The sequence below is a fragment of the Poecilia reticulata genome, chromosome 6, assembly GCF_904066995.2.
Source record: "Poecilia reticulata chromosome 6, P_reticulata-male-v2, whole genome shotgun sequence".
Lineage (NCBI taxonomy): Eukaryota > Metazoa > Chordata > Actinopteri > Cyprinodontiformes > Poeciliidae > Poecilia > Poecilia reticulata.
Genome location: NC_088835.1, coordinates 30,493,518 through 30,518,936, shown reverse-complemented (window position 1 = coordinate 30,518,936; position 25,419 = coordinate 30,493,518). Strand labels below are relative to the sequence as shown.

At 41.3% G+C, this 25,419-nt stretch overlaps 1 protein-coding gene and 1 long non-coding RNA gene across 4 annotated transcripts in view; both read right to left on the bottom strand.

Moving 5' to 3' along the window:
• hipk2 (homeodomain interacting protein kinase 2) overlaps positions 1–22,264 on the bottom strand; it is a 101,982-nt gene extending 79,718 nt beyond the window's left edge. For 2 of the 3 annotated variants that reach the window (XM_081608352.1, XM_008436538.3), the window contains exon 1: positions 21,610–22,264. In XM_081608352.1, the coding sequence (XP_081464478.1) occupies positions 21,610–21,628 (19 nt within the window). In that variant the 5' untranslated portion in view covers positions 21,629–22,264. The remainder of the gene's footprint in view (positions 1–21,609) is intronic. The other variant, XM_008436537.3, reaches the window with a different exon arrangement.
• Positions 2,557–2,999, bottom strand: LOC145552042 (uncharacterized). Its single transcript, XR_014087983.1, has 2 exons — positions 2,827–2,999; positions 2,557–2,726 (listed from the first exon to the last, which is right to left on the bottom strand). It is a non-coding gene; the product is annotated as an uncharacterized LOC145552042 (long non-coding RNA).
• Positions 22,265–25,419: the final 3,155 nt, after the last annotated feature.

The window sequence follows — 25,419 nt, the reverse complement described above, 5'->3', positions numbered from 1 at the left end:
AAACTGTTTCAATGGGTCTGGTTGAATGAGGATGGGTACATTGGCAAACCTTCTCTTCAAATCTAAGAAACTTCGCTCAGCTTCTGGTGACCAATTGAAATTAACCTTGGTGGAAGTGAGACGGGTAAGGGGAAGAACAGTTTGGCTATAGTTTTTAATGAACCGACGGTAGAAATTAGCAAACCCCAGAAAACGTTGAAGCTGCTTGCGGGATGTGGGAGTCGGCCAGTGCAAGACCGCTTGAACCTTTGCTGGGTCCGTCTTCACCTGCCCGCTCCCCAAAACATAACCCAGAAATGTCACTGATGAGGCATGAAACTCGCATTTCTCCGCCTTGACGAACAGCCGATTCTCCAAAAGACGCTGAAGAACCAGGCGGACATGTCTCTTGTGTTCCTCTAAAGATCTTGAAAAAATGAGAATGTCGTCAAGATAAACAAAGACAAACTGATTAAGGTAGTCCCTGAGGACATCATTGACTAATGATTGGAACACTGCTGGTGCGTTCATGAGGCCAAAGGGCATAACTAAATACTCAAAATGGCCAAGTGGTGTCCTGAACGCTGTTTTCCACTCGTCTCCCTCCCTCATTCTGATCAAGTGGTAAGCATTACGGAGGTCGAGTTTGGTAAAAATGGTGGCTCCCTGAACGAGTTCAAAAGCAGAGGCAAGTAATGGCAGTGGATATTTATTCTTTGCGGTGATTTGGTTTAACGCCCTGTAGTCAATACATGGTCTGACTGTTCCGTCCTTCTTACCAACGAAGAAAAACCCGGCTCCCACAGGTGAGGTTGATGAACGAATGATGCCAGCAGCAAGGGACTCACTGATGTATCTCTCCATGCTCTCCCTCTCTGGTTTGGATATGCTGTACAAACGGCTGGTGGGTAGTGGTGCTCCTGGAAGTAGGTCAATGGTACAATCGTATGGACGGTGAGGAGGGAGAGAGAGAGCTTTAGACTTACTGAAAACCATGCGAAGGTCATGGTATTCAGACGGAACACTGGTCAGGTCAGCAGGAGAGGGTTCATCTGCAGGATGAGAAACAACTAAAGGGAGAGCAGAGTGAAGACACGATGATAAACAGTATGTGCTCCAAGACTCTACCTGGCCACTCCTCCAATTAAGGTGTGGATTATGACTGAGAAGCCATGGATAACCTAAAACCACTGGGGACTGAGGTGAAGGGAATACAAAAAAGGTTATTGTCTCACGATGATTTCCTGAAACTAAAAGCTCAATGGGTACTGTGCGATGGGTAATGACAGGTAGGGCTTTACCATTCAGTGCAGAAACCAAGACTGGGACCTGAAGAGGAACGGTGGGTACCTGGAGTTGATTAACCAGGTTACCGTCAATAAGGTTTTGTTCACAACCAGAATCTATTAAAACAGATGTCTGAAAGGACCGATTACTAGTTATCAGGGAACATGGTAGAGTTAAACGGGAAGCCTTCCTTGAGTTGCCCACCACTTCTCCCGTGGCTAATGATGGGCTCTGTCTTTTGGCAGGTTCTTACAGTCAGCAATGTAATGCCCTGTTTGACCACAGTAGAGGCAGGCGCCTGTCCTCATGCGTCGCTGCCGTTCTTCGGGAGTTAGTCTGGTTCTTCCTATTTGCATAGGTTCCTCAGGGGTTTGATCTTGATTAGTGGGGGTAACGTTAAATTCCACTCTGTTTGGGCAAATATTCAGTTCTCTCTTGGATCGGGTTCTGTCTCTGACCCTATTGTCGATCTTAATAGCCATTGAGATTAGATCCTCTAATGAGGCTGGGTCATCTCGGTAAGCTACTTCATCCTTTATGTTCTCGTTCAGAGCTTGTAGAAAGGCTCCCTTCAATGCCTCCGTGTTCCAACCAGACGAGGCTGCCAGGGTTCTAAAGTCAATAGCAAAATCCGCTACTGCTTGACGACCCTGCTTTAAATTCCACAGCTTGCGGGTAATGTCAGAACGTGATTCTGTATACCCAAATGTTTGTTTAAATGCGGACACAAACGAATCATAAGTCCCCTGAAAAAAGACTTGCTGTCCAAACTTAGCCTCCGCCCATCTTAGCGCTCTTCCCCTTAACAAGCCAATTACATACGAGATCTTTGCAGCATCTGTCTGAAAACTTTGGGGCGAAAAAGAAAAAACTAAAGAACATTGTAATAAAATCCCCCACATTTACCTATCTCACCTGAATAGGGCTCAGGCGTGGGTGGGGAGACCTCTCTGAGACGCACGGACACTGGAGGTGTCTGTGCAGGGCTGGCGGAGGCGCTGGCTTGAGAAGGGAGTGGATCTGCAGCAGGAGGTGGCCCCAAAGCAGGGGATGGGCCAGCAGAAACTAGCTTTTGGTGAAGATCTTTCAACATTCCAGCAAATTGATCTAAACGCTGGTTGGTAATAGTTTGTTGATCGTATAACGAGTGCAGCATAGTGTCATGACGGACCAGTACAGCATGATCTTGTTGTGGGTCGGGAGTTGATTCTGCTGGGTCAAGTTGGCTGGATGATTCTGCCATGATGGGCTTTAACCTTCTGACCCACATGCAAATCAACAAGTCCGAAATAAAGGTAAGGAGTTTTATTTCCTTGCAATAACAGAAAAGTAGTTCTCCTTGATCCTTCCAGGAGCGATTGAGTGGTGCGGAGGGAGCAGCGGGCAGGCAGACTTGCAGGTGATCCACACGAGAGGAGACAGCAATGGAACAGATCCCGTAGGTGAATCCAGAAACTGATCTAGAAACGGAAACACAAGGACTTTAAACCACTGGAAAAATATCAAAGAGACAGATCAAAAACAAGTACTATGGACTACAGGAGAGGGCTGAGAGACTACCGGTGCACGTTAATCATCCAGCACTGAGTGAAGGTTCTGCTGCTCCTTTATCCCCACCACTGATGGGGCTGATGAGGTCCACCTGTGTAGGCTGCCCAGGTTCCTCACCAAGATCTTCGCTGGAAAGATGCATCACTCACACTCACACACACACACACACACGGGAACCCTGACACTCTGTCTCTTTAAGAAACTCATGCTCTTTCTGAAACTCCACCTTCAGGAAATCATCACAACATGGCTCTTTTATTAACCCTTTAGCAACCTTTTTACCAGCTGAGAAGAAGATTGCATACTGAGCTGTTTGCTAATTGCTGCTAGCTAGTCTGAAGGAGCTGAGTGTCAGAAGCTCAGAAGCATGGACACTGCAGGACAGTTTTATGGCTGTCCTGCAGCCATAAAGCAAAAATATTGAATGAATTGAAAAAATTTACACGAAAAAGACCGAATCCTAAATAACTTATTTAGACAGTTTATCAGTTTATGTTAGTTATCAACCGCCAAATTCTCTGGAAACAGAACAAACTCACAGAAAACTGCAAAACAGCCGAAACACTGAGTACATTTATATCCAGACTAAAAGCCCGCCGGCTTAGAGTTGCTTTTGAAACATAATATAATGTGTAATGATGACACTTGACAAGTATTGTCTACGACTTTGTATTTTTTCGTGGTTTGTTAAGATATAAAGCACTTTGATGTTCAGCCTTGTTGCTGAAATGTGCTATAACAATAAACTTGACTGAAACTTGATTGATTGAGTTACACTTTAAAATGTGTAAAAACTAAAAACAACAGTGGAAATGCATGTGAACACTTACTGGGAACATTTATGGTTATAAAGTTTTACATCTACTGAGAGGAAGGATCTTTTAAAATGCTCCTTTGTGCACATCGTATGCAACAGTCTGTCACTGAAGGAGCTCCGTAGAGTTCTTCAGTCTCTGTCCACTTGTTTTTGGTTGAGGTGCCATTGGTCAGTCGATTTGAAATTTGCCCCCACAATAAAAGAAAATGCTCATGACTGAGCTAGAAATCCAGCATGGAGAGAAAAGCTAAAGGTTTCCGAATCAGCAGCAGCTTGAAAGCCTGGTGCAGAACACAGATAAGTAATTAAATGAACCAACCGTAAGAGGTAAGATGGGTGGAATGTTATCTCATGACAACATTCACAGGCAACAATGGGACCAATTATAGTTTGTTGGGAACGGAGCTCCGGTTCTCATGAATCCATCTTCATCGAACTTACAGTTCCAACATATTTATGATCTCAAACCTTCCTTGCGATCTGAAATCTATGCTTGAATTTCTGAACTCCAAAGATCCATTGTTGCACTTTTACAATGTTGGAACGCCTTCAGTAGCCAAGGCTTTCCATTTAGCATACCTAAAGGAGCATTGTGAGTCCCACACACTGCAATTAAGCATACCAGAGAGGCAGTTCGCTGCGTTGAGAAGCAGCATGTTGAAATGATAATAGTCAATGTTTTCAGAGAGATTACTTCTCTGTCAGGGGTTGGTTAATCTGCTTTTTGGGGAGGATCAGCGTAGAGTGTAAGGGTGAGGGGGGGGGAGGAGAACGGAGACGAAGAGGGAGGTCATGAATGGCCGCTGACGGCTTCTGTTTGCCGTCTTTTATTAAACTCGTCTATATTAAGTTCCTGACAGCGAGAGCAGCACTGAGAACAGCTTCAGACGCCACTAAATATGCAAAGTGAACAGAAATAGTCATAAAAATGAACAAAATAGCCTCAAAGATTAGAGCAATTTATAGTTTAAAAAGCAGAACGATGCATAACTGTTTCACCGGAGGAACTGTTCGATGTTCGGTCGACAACCAGAGATCGAATGTAGGAACATCAGCAATCACCTGGGAGACGCCAGACTGTTCAGTGTCTCCAGGCTTAGATATATTTAAACAACTTCTTGAGGCTTAATGGCTCCTGACACCAGAGGAAATACTCTGATGACCCCGTCTCTCTTACTGGACGTCGGAGCGTCATCAGGCTTTGGAGGAAAAGGGGGGTTGGTCCAAAACGTTGGGTAATGAAATGACTTCTGACTGTCTAGACAAAGCATTATCTCACCCTTTGCTCCTGTTTTCATGCACGCTTTGCTTTCTGCACCGTAAAGCCTGAAGAGAACCGACCCAGATCTCACCTGATGCACACTGTGAGGATTTTAACACTTGCAGAATATGTATGGGGGAATTTTAGTGCCATAATCCAAGAGCAGAAAGCTGTCTGAGGGCAGGTTTTCATGTCTTTTGTTCTCAAAACTTGTAATACTGTTGCTTACATTTTTATTTTGAAAGCCGGACTTCATGTTTTTCTTCTCAAAACTTCTCCTCGCACTCAGACATAGTCTCTGGATCATGGCAGAAAAATTCCACCATATATATATAGTGTATCTTTGCACTATATTGCAAAGATACAAAAAATGAAACGTAGCAGACCTAATAGTTGCTGAGCCCTGATGACAGAAAGGGGAACAGATGGAAAGTATAATATTAGAGCTGCACTGATTGCAGTTTGCTGATCGATCAACAGTCTAAAAAAAATGTGACTATTCTGGTTGTGGCTGATATTGATTTTCTTTCTGAAAAGTGGCTAAATATAGCGACAAGTTGTTCAGCTGTAGACAGTTTTGTGATACTGCTGGACGTGACCTGGTGGGCGGGACAGCCGTGGGCGATATGAAGTTTTATCACAATATTTTATGATAACGACAAATAAGAAATATTTATTACTTATTTTATAGGTAACTATGCCAGCAATCAGCCTCACAAAACATATCTATCTGTGAAAAGGTTCTTCAGGGCAAAAAGTGATTTGAATCACTGGACAAACAGCAAATTGTTCATTTATTTGATTTTTGTTCAGGACAACGTTAGGATCAGAACACAGAAATGTTTTTTGGGAAAGTCGACTTATGTCATGTTTTATTGTTTCCACAGAACTGGACATTATAAAGTAACTTAGTTTATCAATATAAAACATAAAATTTTGATCTTTTCACACAAAAAAACCAGAAACCATGAACACTTCAGCAAAAACAGTTTTCATTAGCTCTGCCTCAAGGTAAGGAAAGTTTCCTCACTTTCTCCTTCTCCTACTCTCCAATTTGAATTATTTCAACGCTTAACTTCAGGAAGCTCCACCCGGTCTGGCGTTCTGTTTGGCTGTCATTCCTACCAGGAGGAGCGAATCGGTTAATGCTGCCATTAGCAGAGGAAATCCTTCTCCTGCCCTTACACTCCACGCTGATCCTCCCCAAAAAGAAATCATTCCTTCTCCCGCTCTTAAACTTTTTACTTTCATGAATGTAGAAAGTTCTCCTGGTTCAGTTCTTCAGTTTGTATTCTTGTTTTCTCAAACCTCAGGTGGTTCGTGGCGGACGGCTGCTTGTACTGAGCCAGGTTCTGGTTCTGGTTCTGGTTCTGATGGATGTTTCTTCCTGTTAAAGGGGATTTTTCTCTCCACTGTTACCACATGCATGCTCGATATGAGGCTGTACAGTCAATGACTCACCGTGTGATGTCACAGCTCATTTATGCAAAACGTTTTTGTATTTTAAGTTAATTTTAACGCCAACTCACATCACAAACATAAGATGAAACAAAAATAATTTCCAAATGATTAACATTTTTTGAAAAAAAAAGTCTTTCTTTAGTTCTGTGGTGAAAAGTATGAGATGTCGCCTTTCAGCTCCCTTTCCAGTGAGTTTCTCCAAAACACAGCAACAGTGCTTCTACTTTTTCTCTAAATCTTGTGTCTCAGTTAAATCAAGCATTTCCACAGGTAGAGAAAACGCTTTAAGGAGGCTGAAGTTGTTTCTAAGGAGGAACGTTTTGTCCATAATGAACAGCTCAGCCTTGTCTGTCCTCTGGAAGGGAGATGCAGTTACAAACTCCCTCCTTCTCTCTCTCTTCTCTGGAGGCTAATATTGACCATCCTGACTGCTTTTTTAGCTCTTTCATCACTGCTTGTTTATGGGGCAATGCATCAGACATGCTGGTGAGAAACTGTCATGCAGGCTGCTGCTCTTTGCTCCACTTGGATCCGTCTTTTCTTTCTTTCTTTGCAAAAAGAAGCAACCGAGTGGTAAATTTGAGTTTAAGCACGGCTCCTGTTGGCTGTAAATGTGACACTCCCCTAACTCTCCCCATTCCTGGAATCAAACAACCCAAGATATAAGCTGCTGTGTTAGCTGTGAGATAACATAATTACTCAGCGTTTGCTACGATCCACATGCAAAGGCAGAAACACACAAGCTGCAGCTGCACAAACATCCGAGCATGTAAAAAAGCAATACTAACTCTCTCATATTGATTTGAGCACCGATGTTTCAAAGCTAACATTTGTGTTGCATCGGTGCAAAAAAAAAAAAAGCAAAAAGGAGCAGCTACCATCGGACAACTGTCAGTCGATAAGGAGGGTGCTATTCACATCGTAAATGTGGCCATAAAACGGCTGGAGTGAGGAAAAACATGGCCGATGTTTACGCTGCCTGGTCAGCCCAACCAGCTGCTGCTTCACCACAAAGTTCCTCCTCACTCGGCTAAAATGAGGAGCAAAGGTTCAAAACAAGGTTCATATGAGAAAAAACAGCTGCATGGGTCAATAGGAAAAAATCCTACTGATGTAATTTGGCAGTATAACAATAAAAACTGCTTTGATTTGATTGGTGAAATAATGTGTAAGCATGCAACTGTTTTCCTGAAGGTCCTATTTATGCGTCATAGAGAATAACATGAAATATTTGTGGTTTATTCAGTCAAACACAATGATGCAGACTGAAAAAAGCAGGTGTTGGAAACCCTGTCACAATAATCAATTAACCGCATGATAAATTAAAATGAGTTGGATACTTTCCATTCTGGCGATTAATAATTTTTGAAAGGCAAACATAATAATATAATTCAGGGACGTCCAACATGTGAGATAAACTGAGTTAAAATAAAAAAGGTTGTTGGTTTTGCAGCAGGACTGAACTTTGTATGAAACATGTGGAAACCGAGCAGAAAGCATGAACGACCATAAACCACCTGTTAACTGACTGCATTACATCCACTGCATGCATCAAGCTGTGCTGCTTTGACTACGCTGCAAACACACACACACACACACACACACACACACACACACACACACACACACACACACACACACACACACACACACACACACGTTTGCGTGGCTATCTTTGTGGGGACTTTCCATTGACTTCCATTCATTTCTACAGCCTAAACCTTACCTTTAACCTTTTCCTAACCCTAACCATCACATACCTAACCCTAACCTTAGTCCTAACTCTGACCCCTGACCCTAAAACAGGGTTTCCTCTTGTGGGTGACCAGGCTTCGGTCCCCACAAGGAGTAATTGGTCACCACAACGTAGTGTCAGGAAAATCGTCCCCACAAGGTATTACAAACAAATGCGTACACACACATACACACACACACATTAACGCACGCACGCGCAAACACACACACACGCGTTAAGCAGCCAGACTGCTTATCATTTACACGCAGAGAAAAACACCCTTCTGTTGCCATTAGGACTCACACTGACGGCCGAACTCAACGCGCCGCACTGAGATCAACAGAACCACAAAAAAGAAACAAGAAGCCAACAGTGAAAAAACAAACAAACAGAAAAGAGGCCCAGCAGAAAGGAGAGAGGGACGCTGAGTGATTTCTGTGTGGATCTGGTTGAGTGAGGCGCTGTAAAAAGCCACTGTGCTGAGTTTTTAGTTGTAATGTGAACGATGGCCTTATTTGGTCCTGGCTGTGGTTTTCAAAATAATGGCATGTCAGTCAGCTCAGGACAAAACCGCCTGCAAGTACAAAATGAGATTAAATGATGCCAATGTTTAGCTAATTGTGTTTTTTCTACACTGTTTTTTATTCAGTTTTCATTTCCTTTCATTTGTTCTGTCCACTTCCTGTCATAATAATAAAAGATCATCTTAACTGTTTTTGATTAATTCATTTTGGGGGGAAAAAGTTTAGTTATCCATCCAACCTGGACGCGTGGTAAAAGCTTAAAACATTTTGTTAAACCAGGCATTGACGGTTATTAACCAAATAGTCTGGAAATATGAGTTCAGTTCAGGAAATGTGAGGTATGATTATTATTAAAACTGCAGAACCAAGAATCATTCAAGCAGAACTTTCTGACAACATGAAGCTTAAATTTACAGAAGGCAAAACAACAGAAGACGTTTTTGTATCATTTTTTTCTTAAAATCTTCAAATCTTTTAGTGTGAACCAGGCATAACGTTCTGATTTGCATAAAGATGTCTTGATGATCTTTTGGGGAAATATTCTGTGAACGTTTTTGGGAGCTGCTAACTCTACTGTAAACATACCACAGCAATTCAGTGAAGCAAGGTGGTGGTAGTATGATGGTCTGGGCTCAACTGCTGTAATTTTTGTAATCATAAATTCTGATCTTCTCAAATAAATAAACTGAATAATCAAAACAAACCGGCCAAAACTGCCCGGTTTTGAAGTGGCCTAGTTAAAGTCTGGAATAAAAAAAGATTCAGTTTTCATAAACTCTTCAGGGGAAAATCCTTTTATAAGTCAAAGCTTTGAATAAAAACAACTTTTTCTGTTTGATGAGACATTAAAATCCGTTCTCCCTGAAATTTAACCTCTTTCCTGTGAACTGAAGTAACAGAATCTGAGAATAAAACTGAAGAAACTAGAAAACAGAGGATTGGTGAATTTCCAAACATGGGGATTAAAGTCTGAACAGAAACAGATGGAATAATAAGTTTAGTGTAATCAAATATAACACACACGTTTGTGTCTTTCCTAATTTACTGCACCTATCTGAAGCTGCCACCTAAAAACCACAACCTCACCCAAACGAAACCCAGCGCTGAGCCCCAAGAGCAGCAGAGCTAAGCGGCGGCGGATCGATCATGCACGGCGATGACATCACTTCCTGTATCATCAAAACACAGCTGCATTGACACAGTGATCCCATGGCTCCTCTACTGTAAAAACAAACAGTCTTGAAGTGATCCTGTTCTTCTAGAAGCTGTGATCCACTCGTTTCTCTCCTCAGAAACAATCATGGCCGACGGACCGCAGACGGTGAGAGGGAGTGATTTTTCTCAGGAAACTGTGAATTTGGAGCTGAAGGCCAACGAAGGCGACTAATCTAAACCTTTTCTTCCGCCTCAACGTTTTCGTTCAGCAGGTGACTCATTAATATTCATGTTTAATAAAAAGCCTAGATTTCCTCTGGTGGGTGAGACCACTGCCACGCACAAACACTCCACAATTTTGCAAGGCACATGTGCGGTGATCCCGCTGACTGTGTCTCAAACATGGCTGATGAGCTGAGGCAATAAGTCTGGCCAACTCAGCCTCCTCCATCTGAATCAGCATGAAAACCATGGATTTAGCTGATTATATTTACAGCGTCCTCCGTCCCCAACAGCAGCACAAACAGGCAGGGGAGCCGCTACGCTGACCATCTGCCGTGCACACACAACCATATCTGCTATAAGGAACAACTTCAACTGAATAATGAGAGCTGTTGTCTGTAATTATGTACATAATAATAAACTTTTCTTTTTCTGCTTGGAGAATTTCCCAATTTAGATCTGTTGCTAAGATCTGAGATGTTTTTAAAGTCACAGTCTTATGGGAGCTGAGAAGTGTTGAAACGGATCAGACGGAAAAGAGACGCATCTGCGAGTCAGTAAAAAAATAAATCCTTAAAGGGACAGTTCAGGATTTCTGGAGTCAAGTTCTGCTAAAAGCTTCTTCCTTTAGAGTAAATTCTGCTAAACTGGGCCTGGAGGCCGAAGTTAGCAGCGTGTCTGACAGCCAGAATGGATTTCTACTGTCTTAAAACAGAACAAACTTCATCATATTTAATGCAAACTTTATGTTACAAATCTAAACTTTCCTCATGTTTCCATTGGGAGTTTATTTACAAGCTAAACAGTTACTCTTTATGTGGAAATGGAGAATATGCACCATAAAATCATCTCCTCTGCTGCCTGAAAGTTCTGCATGTGTATTTTTATGAACATAAAACTGAGAGGAAAAGATAAGCTTCAAAAAGCTGCAGCATTTATTTATCTATTTATGTCTGAGCCGTTTTATTGCACTTCCACTTTTAAATGTCTGATACCTGTTCCTCACCTAAAAGCTAATGCATAAATTAATTACGTAAATGTAAAGTTTTAAATTAACACTTTCCAATAAAATGATTATGTATCTCAGTCCAAATTTATAGAGGCAGCTTACATTAGCTAAATAAATGTTCTAACATTTTTATTTAAAGGTATTTTAAATAATAAAGAGTGTTAGCCTGACTAAAAGAAACAAAAGAGGCTGAAATTTTAAAGCTCTCCCATCGAAACATCCAGGGATCCCTAGAAATGTCTAAGAGAAAAACATAAAAAGCTTCTGCATAAACCATTAGCTTCAACCAGCTAATCAAGATTCACATTAACTGAAGATGCAAAAAGAGTTTCTGAATCTACTGAAGGAAAAACTAAACTAAAAGAGTCCAAAGTGTGGCCCGAGGGCCCTTTGTGGCACTTTGGACTAATTTTCCACGGCCTCCAACTGCAATTCAACAATCATGCAAATGTGAGAATGTTTACATCCTTCACTGCCGTGTTTTTTATTGCATGAACAAGCTTATTCATGTGTGATTTTCATTTTATTTCTTGTCTAATGGAATCACTGCAATTGTGAAATTGTGCTTTTTCGACATCAGCAGAATATAGAAAACGTTAATCTGCTTGGGAGAGCGACACTGAAATAAGGCATGTGAGAGCAGAAACACTCACCTGTTCTCTGCTCCTCACTGGAGCCCAGAGAAGTAAACACAGCTGACCTCGTTTACTCTGTTCTGCAGATAAAGTGACATTCTGGCTGTTTCTAAAGCTAGCTTAGCTAACGCTAACGGTAGGAGAAACTGCAGGTTGAGCGAGAAAAGGTAAGAGGACCTCAACCCCCAAACGACTCTGCCAGCACCATGACAACCGCCTCCAACCCAGCCTCCGTGCCCCCTGACCTCTGACTGCGCCGCTGGGGGCTAACGGGCCCCCAGATGAAGGTATTCATCTCTCGACCCCGGCTCCAATGCCTCCCTTCTTCTGTTTCTGCCTTCCTCTTCCCAGCTTTGTCACTCCTCATCTCGCTGCCATTTTCCCTCTGCGTCCGTCAGGCTGAGACCCGGGCTCGGATCAAAACCGGCGCGGCGCTTTGAAGTGACGACTGGATCTAAAAGGTGGTTTCTCCTTCCTTTATCTGGGCCAAAACAAACTTCAGCCGAGTAAAAAGCCCTATTACTGTTCCACACGTTCAATTTATTGTATATTTTGGCCAAAAAGCAAGAGAGAAATAATTTGTTTTATGAACGTTTTAAGCTAAATTCTACATCGGTGTGTTAGGTTCTCTGTAGGTAGTAAAAAAGGAGTAAATTTCCACCAAAAACTCAAAGATTTTCTAGAAAAAAAATAAATTCTGAGCTCCAAAACCCAAAAATTAGCTAGAAAAAAAATCAGAAAATTTAAGAAAGCAGAAATTTTACAGGAAAATCATTTCAAAAAGGTAAAAAATTTTGACTCATCAATGTTTATGTTTTTTCTAGACATTTTGTGAGATCAATCTCAACATCACAGATTTTTATCTAGCACATTTTTGACTTTACATAGTTACATTCTTTTCATTTTTTCTAGATTTTTTTTTTAGATTCATCTCAAAATTTCAGAGTTTTTTGGTGGAAATGTACTCTTCCTTTTTATTTCTATCTACAATTATGAAATTCAATATTTGGTCTTCCAGGATTCACGTGTACCAGAACTTTTGTTTGGATATGCAGCACAGGATTGTGAGGTGTTTAACTGCAGAGAAGCAAAACTGAATATAAAACCAGCAAATATTTGTTATCGGCTACAACAGCAACACCTATATCTGATATCTATCTCTAAACTTTATGGCAAAAGTTTGAAAAACGAGTGTCTCCACTATAAGGGACGGAAAAAGGCGAAAGCTGCTCAATTCCACGCCTGCTGACTCTTTTGACTGCGCCGCTTCTCGTCTTTTGCTCCTTCTGCCTCCTGGGTCTGGACAGAAATGGGCTTCAGCGCTCGTCTGAGCTTTGAAGTCCTTTGGTTACCGGCCAAGCGTAGCGTTGTACCTGCAGCCATCTGTGAAGGGGCCGCCAGCAGCCGCCCATCGCTCCGCTTCTCCTCCACGACCGGGACGGAGCGGGGGCAGGAGGTAAAGTTCAGAGGTGTGATTGTCAGGGAACATGGAAGATTAAAAGTTAGAAACACCAACCTCATTCTGATAATATTCAGTTCCTCTCTGCTTTAATATCTGTCTGCAAACACCCGCCTACCGGGAAAAAACTCACAGGTTATGAATGGCTTGATTAAAAACTGTTAGCCATGTTTTCACTTCCTGTAATGGTGAGGATCTGTTGCCTCTAAACGCATCTTTATGCATTTTTTTCCACATTTTGTCATGTTACCACAGTAAATTTCAACAATTTATGTGATAAACACAAAGCAGCACATTTCCCTGGATTCTTAAAAGTGTGGCATGCACGTGTATTTTACCCTATAAATGATTATTGCAATAAACAATATTGTTGTTTATTGCAATAATTTATGGGATTTTATTGTCCTGCCTACCTGTACAAGTTTAGAGTCAGGAAAAGTCCTGCAGACCCCACACATCCTGGACACAATCTTTTGTAACAACACTGTCTGCATATTTGCAAGAACTAAAAAAACTTTTATTTTTTTATTCTGCCTTTTTTATGTACTTATGCTTGAAATGTACAAGCACACACAAGCGAGCACAAACTAGGTGAATATCAGCCTGAGCTGATTTTCAAAGAATGAATGAGGAAAATGGGCTGCAATGATTAGTTGTAGTAATCATGATTGAAATAATCGTCGTCTAAATTTGTAATTGATTAATTGATAGGGATACACAGCCACTGGCTGTAAAAGCTGATTATTTAGCACAGTAATCAAGTCAAAACTATACAAAGAATGTATGCATCTTGCTCTGTCTGTAAATCTGTTCTACTAAAAACTCCTCAAGAGGCAGTTTTAGCTTCACCGGATTCAAACTCGGTTAGAAAATAATCTATTAAGCACCTATTGCTGTCCAATTATTAATTGGTTAATAAAAAATAAACAGATCAGCCTTCCTCACACAGTGTTCAGAAAGGAATGAGCCTTTCACATGTTCATGCTAACAGTATTTTCGGCTGTAGATGTGATTTCTCATTTAGCTGCTCAGTGTTATTTTATACAATATTTGAAATACTACAATTGATTTCAATTCCATTTTTAAATACGAAAATTGACATTTTGCTGCCTAAAATGCACAAACAGCTTTCCTTTAGTGAACTGTCAAAGGATGCAGAATGTGCCAATGTTTTATCCAATTAGTCGATTAATTATCAGAATAATCTATGACTGATGTAATTGTTAGTTGCAGCTGTAAAGTAGATGTGTGAAGTTGGACTTACAGGTGAGTGAAATAATGCACACCACACTTTTCTGATTTTGCTAAAACTTGAAAACCAAGAATTTTTTCTGTCCTCTTCATAATTACGCACTACTTTAAATGCTTCATCAGAAAAAGTTTGACGTTGCATCATGAGAAAAATATCAGAAGTGAAAACCTGCACTGTGCCGAGCTGAAAGGCAAAACGAGCGACTGGTAAAAACTCTGGTGCAGAAACAGGAACGGCAACGGACTGCAGTGAGGGGACCAAACACAAACAATGGGATTACGATACGGGACAACATGCACTAAAAACTGGCTGGTGGTTTGGGACGGGGGAGGAAACGACCATCCTGGAGGGTCTGGGAGTGGGGGTCTTGATTAGAGAGAACAATAAAGCTACAGTAGCCAGACCTCATCTTAACGCACACACACACACATGCGCACACAGAAACGTGCATGGGGGCTTCCAATCTGGCCGTCGGGCTGTTGCTGAAGTGTCACATGGGCTCCATGTGTGCCGGCCAATGGCCTCTCGGCTTATCAACAGACAGAGCCGGATGGGAGACCAGATAAGAGGTGGATATGGGGGGTTGGGAGGAGAAACGAGCAAAATGCTGATCGTTCTCAATCTTCAGCGTGCAATATAGCTCACATGCATGAAAAATGAGCCTGGGTGTATGAAGCAGAGGGTCTATATGCAGGAGGAATCCCTGTGTAATTACCGCCTAAAGGGGAAGTTAACAAAGGGCCTCATTCAGCCTGCGCTGTGAGGAGAAGTGGTAAAATGTGAACCTTTGTTTGAACCGTCGCTCTCATGCTAGATCAAAGCAAAGGGTCTGTCATAAGGTACAGAGGCTCTCTGCACGGCGTTCCAACAAACAATAAGAGCTATCGGCACTCACCGCAGAGGCAGGACAGCTCTACCTTCTTAAAGCTTCAGTCAATAACCAGCTATGCCAGCTGATAAGGTGAACTATCCCTTTAATAGGATAGGTCTACACAAAACATGTTCATTACAGGTTCTGCACAAAATCATTCTTTGATGATGAGATTTCAAAATGAGGTGTTTTAGGACATCCTGTCACTTTAAATCCCAGCAAGCTGCTGCTGGCCACGCCCCCCACATGAAAATGGCTTCAAACAGATGCGCAAGTACACAACCATACGTCTTTGAAAAGCAGAAGTGGGGCCTCCTGCACAACCAACAAGAATGCAGCAGATTGTTACTGAATGGTGGTACATCATAATCAAAAACACTTGTTTTTTTTCCAGCAGCCATTGTACAGCACATACAGATAAAACCAGCTGACCAAACATGCTGGAGATCAGCTTGGGTTGCTAGGTAACGGGCAGTGCCTGAGGTTTTTAAAACAGCTCCTTTACCAGTTACCAAAAAAACTTATTGCCAGAAAACAGCAACAAGTTCATGCTTGGCTTGTTTTTAGAGGTGCCTTCAGACCCAAACAGGAGAACAAAAATGTGCAGAATGTGAGTTTTAAATAATAGGTTCCCTTCAAAAGAAAGGTTTACTTCAAGCAAACATTTTAGAAAAGCATGTTTATTTTTTTATTTTTGCAACTCAAAGCAAATTAGAGATTCCACCCAGATTCTTAATTTAAGAGTCGGAATCAGAAGCAGCTGTTCGGAAACAAAACAAAACGACGGGGGGAAGAAAAGGAACGTCGCACACGCTTGACAAGCAACACGGAAACGCTTCGTCAAAGCAGCTGACGGGTTTGAGGCTCCTTCTCTCTCATCCCCACTTAAAAAAATTTAAAAAAAAACAACTAATGTCAGCAGCTGATGGTCTTCCCATGAGGGGAACATTTTAAAGTTGCATCTAAAATGTGTTTTTCCTTTAAAGAGAAACTGAAGCGTGGAGGACATGATCCGGACCCCAAACCTGAGCCGCTCTGCTCATATACATGCTGGACTGACCTTTAGTAACCTGTCACTTTAGATCTGGATCAAGCTTTGAGCCCTGACCCCGACTAACACCCATCTGCTTCCAGGATCCTCAAATCACACCTGTGAGCTATTTCAGAGCGCCGACGTACGCAGGACGCCCCTGATGATGATTCAACTAAACACATTTATTCTGTTTAGCTTCTCTAACAACCACCTGGGCAATACGGCTGGAAAACGCATCACAGTACAAGTGATTCAATAATTATTGATTTATTTTAAATATCCAAAATGATGGGTAACTACTGATGTAACATTTCCTTTTATATCCAGTTTCCTCTTGAGTTGTTCTCGTTTTCCCCAATTTTTATTGTTTTTAAGCAGAAAATGATTGTTGATGTGAGGAGCTGAAGCTTTTGGGCGTGCGTGCTTGTGTGTGTGTGCGTGCTTGTGTGTGTGTGCGTGCGTGCGTGCGTGCGTGCGTGTGTGTGTGTGAGAAAGATAGAGCAGGAAGTAACCTGTTGTGTTCAGTTTTTTTCTGTTTTGTGTGAATATCTATGTTGTAATCTGCAGCTGGGAATTAGTTTCTGCTATAATCTGGTGCAGAACAACAAATGGTGACATTTATGTTTGAGATGTTGCTTTTCCATAAAGTTTTATTATTGTCATTAGATCCTACAGCATGATTTAAATAAAATATTCACACTTGTAACATCTCAAATCTTGCTGAATAAAAATAATTCATCACTAGTTTGGTTTTGATTGCCTTTTTTCCTTTGGTACACTGCAAAAACACAAAACGTAACTAAGTATTTTTGGCATAGTACATAGTAGAATTGAAATAAGTCAAAACTAACTTTCAAGTAACTTCTCAGCAACATATAGGAACATTGATGTAGCACAAAGTGCAAGTTTAACAGGAAGGAGATAAACGTTCTGGTTTGAACCTACAATGTTTCCTGCCTGGTGTATCTATCAGCTCATCTCATATTAACCGTTGAGTTATCCTCCCCCATGTGTGTGTATTTCCTTACTGTGGACACTGAAGAGCTAAACACACCACCCTGCTTGTCATAACAATCAGGAAGAGAGACCCTCCAATGCATTCCCTGCCTCTGCCTCGGGGTGTGGCCTCGCTGTGGCCCCACACGGCCCCCAGGGTTTTTTTCCTGCTATTCTAATCAAAGTTAAAAAGGCTGCAGCCTTGGCGTCAGCAAGGAAGATATCAATCACGCTGCTAAAAACAAGCATGAAGGAAAGCGGGGTGGGAGAGAGTCTGGGAAAAGTTGCTGCTTCGACTCGACTTTCCGAACCAGAGCGCCGTGCGTTCTCTGTTCTCGGAAACCACAAGGTAATTCGAAGTTGCATTAACACAGGATGGATGAATCATTAAGTTGCCTGTGATGCTGCGCGGCCCGTCACCACCAACAGCCATCAGCAGCGGCTCCTGACTCATTCTCCGCCTGTTTTTTTTACCAGGTAGGAATGAAGGAAGCCACTCTGGAATAGTGAGAGGCAGATCTGCAAACGCTGCCCAGTTCTGCAGCTGTCTAATCCTCCTGCAGACGCTGCTTGTATAGGGACTCAGACAGATAGAGACATATGCCCATGCATGCATGAGAACACAACAACACTCATATCTGGCCAAGCAGAAGGGCGGCTGGGCGAGCGGACTGGGTTTGTGTCTGAATATTCGCTTCTCCACAGCTGGAGGCTGCTGGACCCGCTCCACGCATCAGACGTCCATCAAGGCGTCCGTTTGGGTTATCAGAGCAAATTCTTACGATAAGAATCTTGATTTATCGCCATCACAATAAATTCCAATTAATGATATTTTTAAAAGCCCAAAACTGATCAAACTGTTGGAATTGTTAGTGTTACCTTCTTCTTCACTGCTTCTTCAATGAAAGTATCAATACATATCGATAAATTTGAAAATATGAAAAAGTGCAATTATTGTGTTTAAGATGGTGTGTTAGGGTCATTCTATGCAGAAAAAAGGAACATCTGCCAAAAACTCAAACATTTTGAGCATAACCGCAGAAATTTTACAGAAAAAAACGCCCCTGAAAAGTCAATAATTTGCTATAAAAAACCTGAATATTTTGAGATTAAACTCAGAAAGTTACTTGGAAATATCTGAGTCTGAAAAGTCAAGAATTTGACTGAAAAAAAACTCAGAAATTTTGAGATAAATCCCAGGAATTTTCTAGAAAAATATTGGGAATGTTTGAGTTTGTAAAGTTGAGAATTTGGTAGAAAAAAACTCTGAAATTTTGAGTATAATTTTCTAGAAAAAGCAAAGAAATTTCTCAATATGAAAAGACCATAATTTGCTAGAAAAACTCAGATATTTTGAGATTAATCTTTGAAATTTTCTAGACAATTTGGAAGTATCTGATTTTGAAAAGTTGAACATTTGATTGAAAAACAATTAGAATTTTTGAGTATAGTCTCAGAACCTTTGTAGGAAAAAACTGAGTTTGAAAAGTAAAAAATTATCTACTTTTTAAAGTTGTTTTCTAAAACAAATTCTGAGATTAATCTATATATTTTGGAGTCATTTTTGGTGGAAATGTATTCCTCCTTTTTCTATTTTCCTATCTATTTAATACGGAGTCGTGTCCTGCAAACGCTGCTCGTATAGGGACTCAGACAGATAGAGACATATGTCCATGCATGCATGAGAACACAACAACACTCATATCTGGCCAAGCAGAAGGGCGGCTGGGCGAGCGGACTGGGTTTGTGTCTGAATATTCGCTTCTCCACAGCTGGAGGCTGCTGGACCCGCTCCACGCATCAGACATCTATCAAAGCGTCGGTTTGATCCCAGGGTGATCGCACCACCAGCCTCCCCTTCCTGCCAGCAGGTCTGCCTGACGGCCGTCTGTCGCAGCCGGGGGAACCGAACACAAACACGTCACCAAGAAGTCCAGCCAAGAATACAAACCCAACCGAGCGCAAACCATGAATGCTTTCAAGCTTTTCATGAAAGTATGGCTGATCTGATGTTAGCGTCGCAAATGTCTTCACTCCCCTTGATGCATCATTCAGTGGATAAAATGGTATGGCACAACCAAAACTGACAGACTTCAGTCATACAGAAATCTGATGTTGTGACGGACTCTGAGCTGAACCTTCAGAGACACAAAAAGTCAGTTACAAAGTCAGCCTTCTATCACCTGAAGAACATTTTCAGGTTTAAAGTACTAATGAGATCTAGAGAAACTCAAACATGAATTTGCGACTGGTTTCATAACTGGCAACAGTATAATGTTTTCATAATGTAAAGTATGAATTGTCATGTCCAAGCTAACTTTTGAAGAGCTGCAGAGATCAACAGCACAGGTGGGATGGTCCGTTACCATGACAACAACTAGTTGTGCATTTCACCAATCTAGAGTTTACAGAAGAACGACAAGAAAGTCATTGCTGAGAGAATACTCAGAAAATAGATAGATTGGCAGCATTGTGGACTAGGAATGCTTCTACGTATTTGAATAAAAATGATCATTTTTCTTCCACCTTTTCAAATTTCAATTTTCAAGCCATTTCACAGAACATCGACGTCATCGGTCACAACTTCTCCTGCTGTTCTCTGATTGGCTCTGTTGAAATTCTTCCGAAGAAATCGAGCTCAATGGATTCTGGATTTTCTCCCACATGAGAATCCGGTAGGAAGGCAAAAGCCACGCTAATAGTATGAATATTTTTGCTTCTCAACCATTTTTAAACAATCAAAGGAAGCAGTTAATCATATAGATTTGAGTCATTAGTTACCCTGTAGCCCAGGGTGAGTAATTGCTGTAATAGTTGGTCCCATTCTACGTGACCCCCCCCCCATCCTCAAACCTATTTTCCACTGGAGACTTTGGTCATTTCCATGGCTGCTCTCCATAACAGCCCTCTCTAATGCCGAGGAGGACAGGCAGGGTAATTAATTCCCCCTGCTGCCTCTTTCTCTTCCCGTCTCCTCCTCTCCGTGGTGAAGGGAGAAATCGGGGAATGTAATTTACACTAATTACCTTTTTGCATAGGAGTCTCATTTCAACTTTCCTTTTCATGTCGAAGCACCAGTCGAGGTTTGCCTCGCAGCTTCGACACCCCTAATGAAAAATCACTACAAAATGACTGCGGGGACATAACACCACTAAAGAAAGAGTTCCAACCTGTTTTATATAGCTCCATTTCATATACCATAAATATACCTGCAAGGATTCACTTTCAGTCGTGAATCTTCATTCTGTTGGGACGATTTAATGTGTATCAAGAACTGCTGCTGAGTTCCTCTCTTCCCTAATGGTATTCATGAACAGGGAAGGTCGGGCTTCCCTGTAACACCAGCAGAGGGACTAAAGAGTAAACACAAATTAAACATGAGGCTCCAAAATAAATATGGGAAGCATCAAGCCTCATTATTTGCATGTTCTACTTCAGTTTGCATCAGCGCGTATAACTCAGTTTCCTTATACAATCAATATTTTCTGCAAAGAGAGCATCAGTAAAGACTTCTTAACACAAAGCTTAAACTAAAGGAAGCACTGTACGGACTTCAGAATGTGCACATTATATCCTGTTTGGTCATGCAGTTTCATGTCTTGCAGCTGGACTCATTCATGCAAGAAACAATTTGCACTGCATTGCTTTAATTATCACCCACTTTTTTTTTAAAAAAATGCATCATTCATATCGAAACAGATGCTGAGTAAATGTGTGATTTTTGCCCAAACGCATATAAAAATCTTCCCCATCACAGCCTTAATTCAGCGACTCAAACGCATTAGTTACAGCCACGATGCTGCAGCCATATCGACACCTTCCGCTTAAGATTCACTTTAAACAAACAGATATGTGCATCCATGAAACATTGCATCCTAAAAAAGTCGTGCAGATTTTGTGCATTTGTTGCGATATAATTGGATGTAGGAGTAACGCTGGGACTGAAAACAGACGCGACCGGGACCGATCGGTCTCCGACCCGCTCTCCTTCCCTTACAGCTGGGATATAATTCCCACCAGGAAGCAACATGAGGACCGAACATCGTTTTTCACGAGTCGGATTAGACAGTTTGTTGTATTTTTTGCTTGTTCTGGGCGATTTGGTGCCTCATCAGCGCGATTTGAGCACAATCTGACTGAGCAGCCCGTTCAGCTCTAACGCACTAAACTGTTTGGTTTCATCAACCTATTTGGGTTAGGTCTGAAAAATGTGACAAATATGATGAACGATGAGATGTTTTAGCAGAATTGTGTATTTTTTCCTCCCTCTGTTTGAGCTGCAATTCAATTGTGTCACTACACCGACGGGCTCCAGCCGCACAGAATAAAAACAGCATATTTCCACAGGGGAAAAGCCCTTACCTTCGTATACAGGGGCCATCGGTGCAAGGATTCCTGTTATTCATGGCAAAGAATAAAGCGAGCTTTCTGATCAAAACTCAATAAAAATCTGCCATCTTGAAACACTGATGTGAGGGTCGCCGCGGTCTCCTGCATCACTGGCCCGGTTCATTAGTGGAGAAAATGCTCATAATTCATATCCAGGCCGGTTTAAAAAAAAAAAAAGAAAAGAAAAGAAAGAAAAAAGCCGGGGTCCGATGCGAGGAAGGCGGACAAGGAGCGACCGGGCTGCGCGTCCGTAGATCCTCACCTGCGGCGTAATTTGGCCCGAATGGAGCCGCGATGACAGGTTTACTTCAGCTATTGTGCGACATGTCTGTGGAGTGAGGAGTCTCTGCAAAAGTTGCAGCAGTGATCGGAGCGCAGCGAGTTTGGTGGGCAGGCAGAGAGTCGAATGTCGAGTTAATCGATTCAGGCGGAGGGGAGGCATCACCATCCGAGCCTCAAATGGGACATTAGGTTAAAAAAAATATTAATGAAAATCATCTGCTTTACATTTAAAGATTAATGTTAGAATAAAAATATAGTATTAATTAAAGCTCATGTATGGTTTAATTAATCTTACTCAGTTTAGTTAATTATAATTCACAATAAATGTAACCTCAAGGTTTTCTACAAGAAAAATAACTTAAATTCTGAAGAAATGCATAATTAAATCAATACACATCGCAATATAACATAGACAGGTTCAAGTTGAATTACTTAAAAATTTTATTCAAATTCAAATTTAAAAATACTTTCTTTGTGAAGGCTGTTGGCAGAAAGGATCTCCTGTAGCGGCCTGTATTACAGCCAATTTGAAGAAGCCTCTGACTGAAGACATATGATAGATGTTCAGGGTTTTGCATATTATCTTATTATAAAATAATGTCAAATTCAGGTTTTAATCACATTTGTACTATATCAGCATAGTAAAACATAGGGACAATGTTTTTAAAAAAATTAAATAATTAGTTAAATTAAACAAAAACAACAAAAAAGAGGCAAAACAATTGAAAAATTCTGCTGTTTTTAGCTATACCTTCAGTTACCTGTGGGGTTTTGTCACAAATGTGATAAATTTTTACATCACAACATAATTTAGGAATATCATGACTTACTTAAAATATTTAAGTATTATAGATTATAAAAGGTTAACTTTTAGCGATAAGTAAACATCTTGGATGTAATAACGTCCCGGTGTTTTACATTTTATTTGTCCGTAGCGCAAAGTGGCTGTGTTCGATGACTCTGCGTGCGTTTGGTCGCGCCTGCGCAGAGGCTGGAGCGCTCCTACTGTATGACGACACGAGATTTGCACAGAATGGAGTGGAATCGGATTACATCGGCTCACACAAATGTGAGTAATCTGTCATTTAGCAGCCGTCCTGCTCGCACCGAGCTCTAAATGAAACATGTCAGCTCGGCTCGTTAGCAGCAGAGCGGCTTCACCTCTGCGGCCCTCATTACAAACCAGGCCACACATTTAAACATGCCAGGCTCTTCATGTCTCCATTCAAGATGAACTAAACAAAAAGTCATGAAATACTTTGTTGCATCCCAGAAAAAAAAAGAGAAAAACAAAGCAAAAACTGTGCAGTTGTTCTATTTTATTCTATGCAAATCATAGTTTTACTAAAACACAACAATATAATTAATGTCCAAACTAAAATCTTTTTACTCTAGTTTTGTTTTTTAATTATCTTGTTCCAAACACATAAAATAAGGCTTCAAAATGAATAGAAGGTAATAAAAACTCATCAAAATAAACTGTGACCAGCTTTTCCATTGAATTTATAGTCATAATCACAAACTTCAATTAGTTTTCTGCACAAGATAATCATTTTATATTTGAAGTTTAAATCTTTTAGTGTGTGTTGGGTTAATTTCTTAAATATTCAGCATTTCCATGACACATTTTCAGCTAAAACTGGCTTCATATTGAAATATTTTCTGCACAAATAGTATCGTTTGTTAGCCTAGATGATGAATAAATCTTTCATGTTTTGATTTGACTGGAACCCACAGTGAGATTTTATGTAACAACATATAAAGCAGATCACTCCACATTTACTCTATTTTTCTTTTTTTATTAAAAAAAACCTTTACTGTATTAGTCACAGTGATGGTTGAAATAGTTTGCACAGGCCAGGTTGTAGTTGCCCAAGCAGAGCAGCGCCCCCTGTGCATGGAGTTAATATTTATTTATTATAAGGGGTTTGAAGCCTTTTGCATTAAATGACATGACAGGAGGAAATGGAAAATCACAAACAGTATATCGTGTCTTTTTAAAAACCGCTTGTTTGGGGATAATGAATGTGAGCATGCTGCTCTACAGACAGCCACTGTATTGCGAAACTATGAAAGTGCGCATTATGTCTCAGCTGAAGCCGGATGTAACCCTGCACATTGCACTTCCCAACAGGCTAATAGTTCAATTTCATCTTTCAGTTCCTGTTCTGTGCTTTATGTGACACTGGTAACTTGAATATCTCTGACTTTTGGTTTTTACATATTTAAACTGCCTAACTGGCGCAGTTTCTCCCAATATCTCTTATCAGAATATTTTCTGAGATCCTCTAAATGTCGGGAGGTTTCACTCAATCCCTGTCCACGGTGCTAAAGATGCACACCTCCCCTTAAGCCAGTTTGTGTTCAGAAATATCTATAATTTGATAATTATTGAGCCAATGCGGTGATATAATTGTGTTGGACAGGAGGCATTGTGGAGATAAAATTAATCTACCGAAAATAACAGCATGCACAAGTTTTACTGTCCTGCTTTGATAGGAAACTGATGATACCAACATATCCTGGATTTTCCTTGATGACACCGAAGGAAAATATGACCCGACCACTTATGGGAATTTTGGACACATTTACATAGTGACCATATTAGACTGTGATGAAGGGATACACAGAAAAAGAGAGTCATCAGCTTTGGTTTTAGTACTTGATGATCTCATTTAGGAGGAGATCATGAAGCCTGAAGAGTCTTGAGATACCCCATGTGTGATCTTTGGTTTTTAGATTTATAGCTACCAAGCGGTAAAACTTAGTCTCATTATAAGATCCAGCCTTAGCGACGTACCAGGAAATCTCAATCAATCATTCCAGGTAGTAAAATGTGCCTGGATGAGAACAATTACAGCAAAACCCAGGAATATTTCACTGAATATTTTCCGTCTTTGACTATTCACACACCTGATTATTGTTCCAGACATGCAGACATTTCAGCTTCATGCATAAAGTTCATCATGGAGACAGGAAAGGCCTTTGGTCCGCTTGTTTGGCCCGGACCAAAAGCAGACTCACATTTGGTGCGGTTTGCTTTTACATTGTGCTTTTTTTTAAACAGATTATAATTTCCTTATAATTTTCATCTATGGTCATGAGCTTTGGGTCATGACCGAAAGAACGAGATCACAGGTACAAGCGGCCAAAATGGGTTTCCTCCTCCGCAGGGTGGCTGGGCTCTCCCTTAGAGAGAGAAGCTCGGTCATCCGGGAGGGACTCAGAGTAGAGCCGCTGCTCCTCCACCTCGAGAGGAGCCAGTTGAGGCTCGGGCATCTGGTCAGGATGCCTCCTGGACGCCTCCCTGGTGAGGAGATCAGGTCCCACCAGGAGGAGGGGAGACCCAGGACACGCTGGAGGGACGATGTCTCTCTATGGCCTGGGAACGCCTTGGGATTCCCCCGGTGGAGCTGGAAGAAGTGGCTGGGGAGAGGGAAGTCTGGGCCTCCCTTCTGAAGCTGCTGCCCCCGCAACCCGACCCCGGATAAGCGGAAGAAA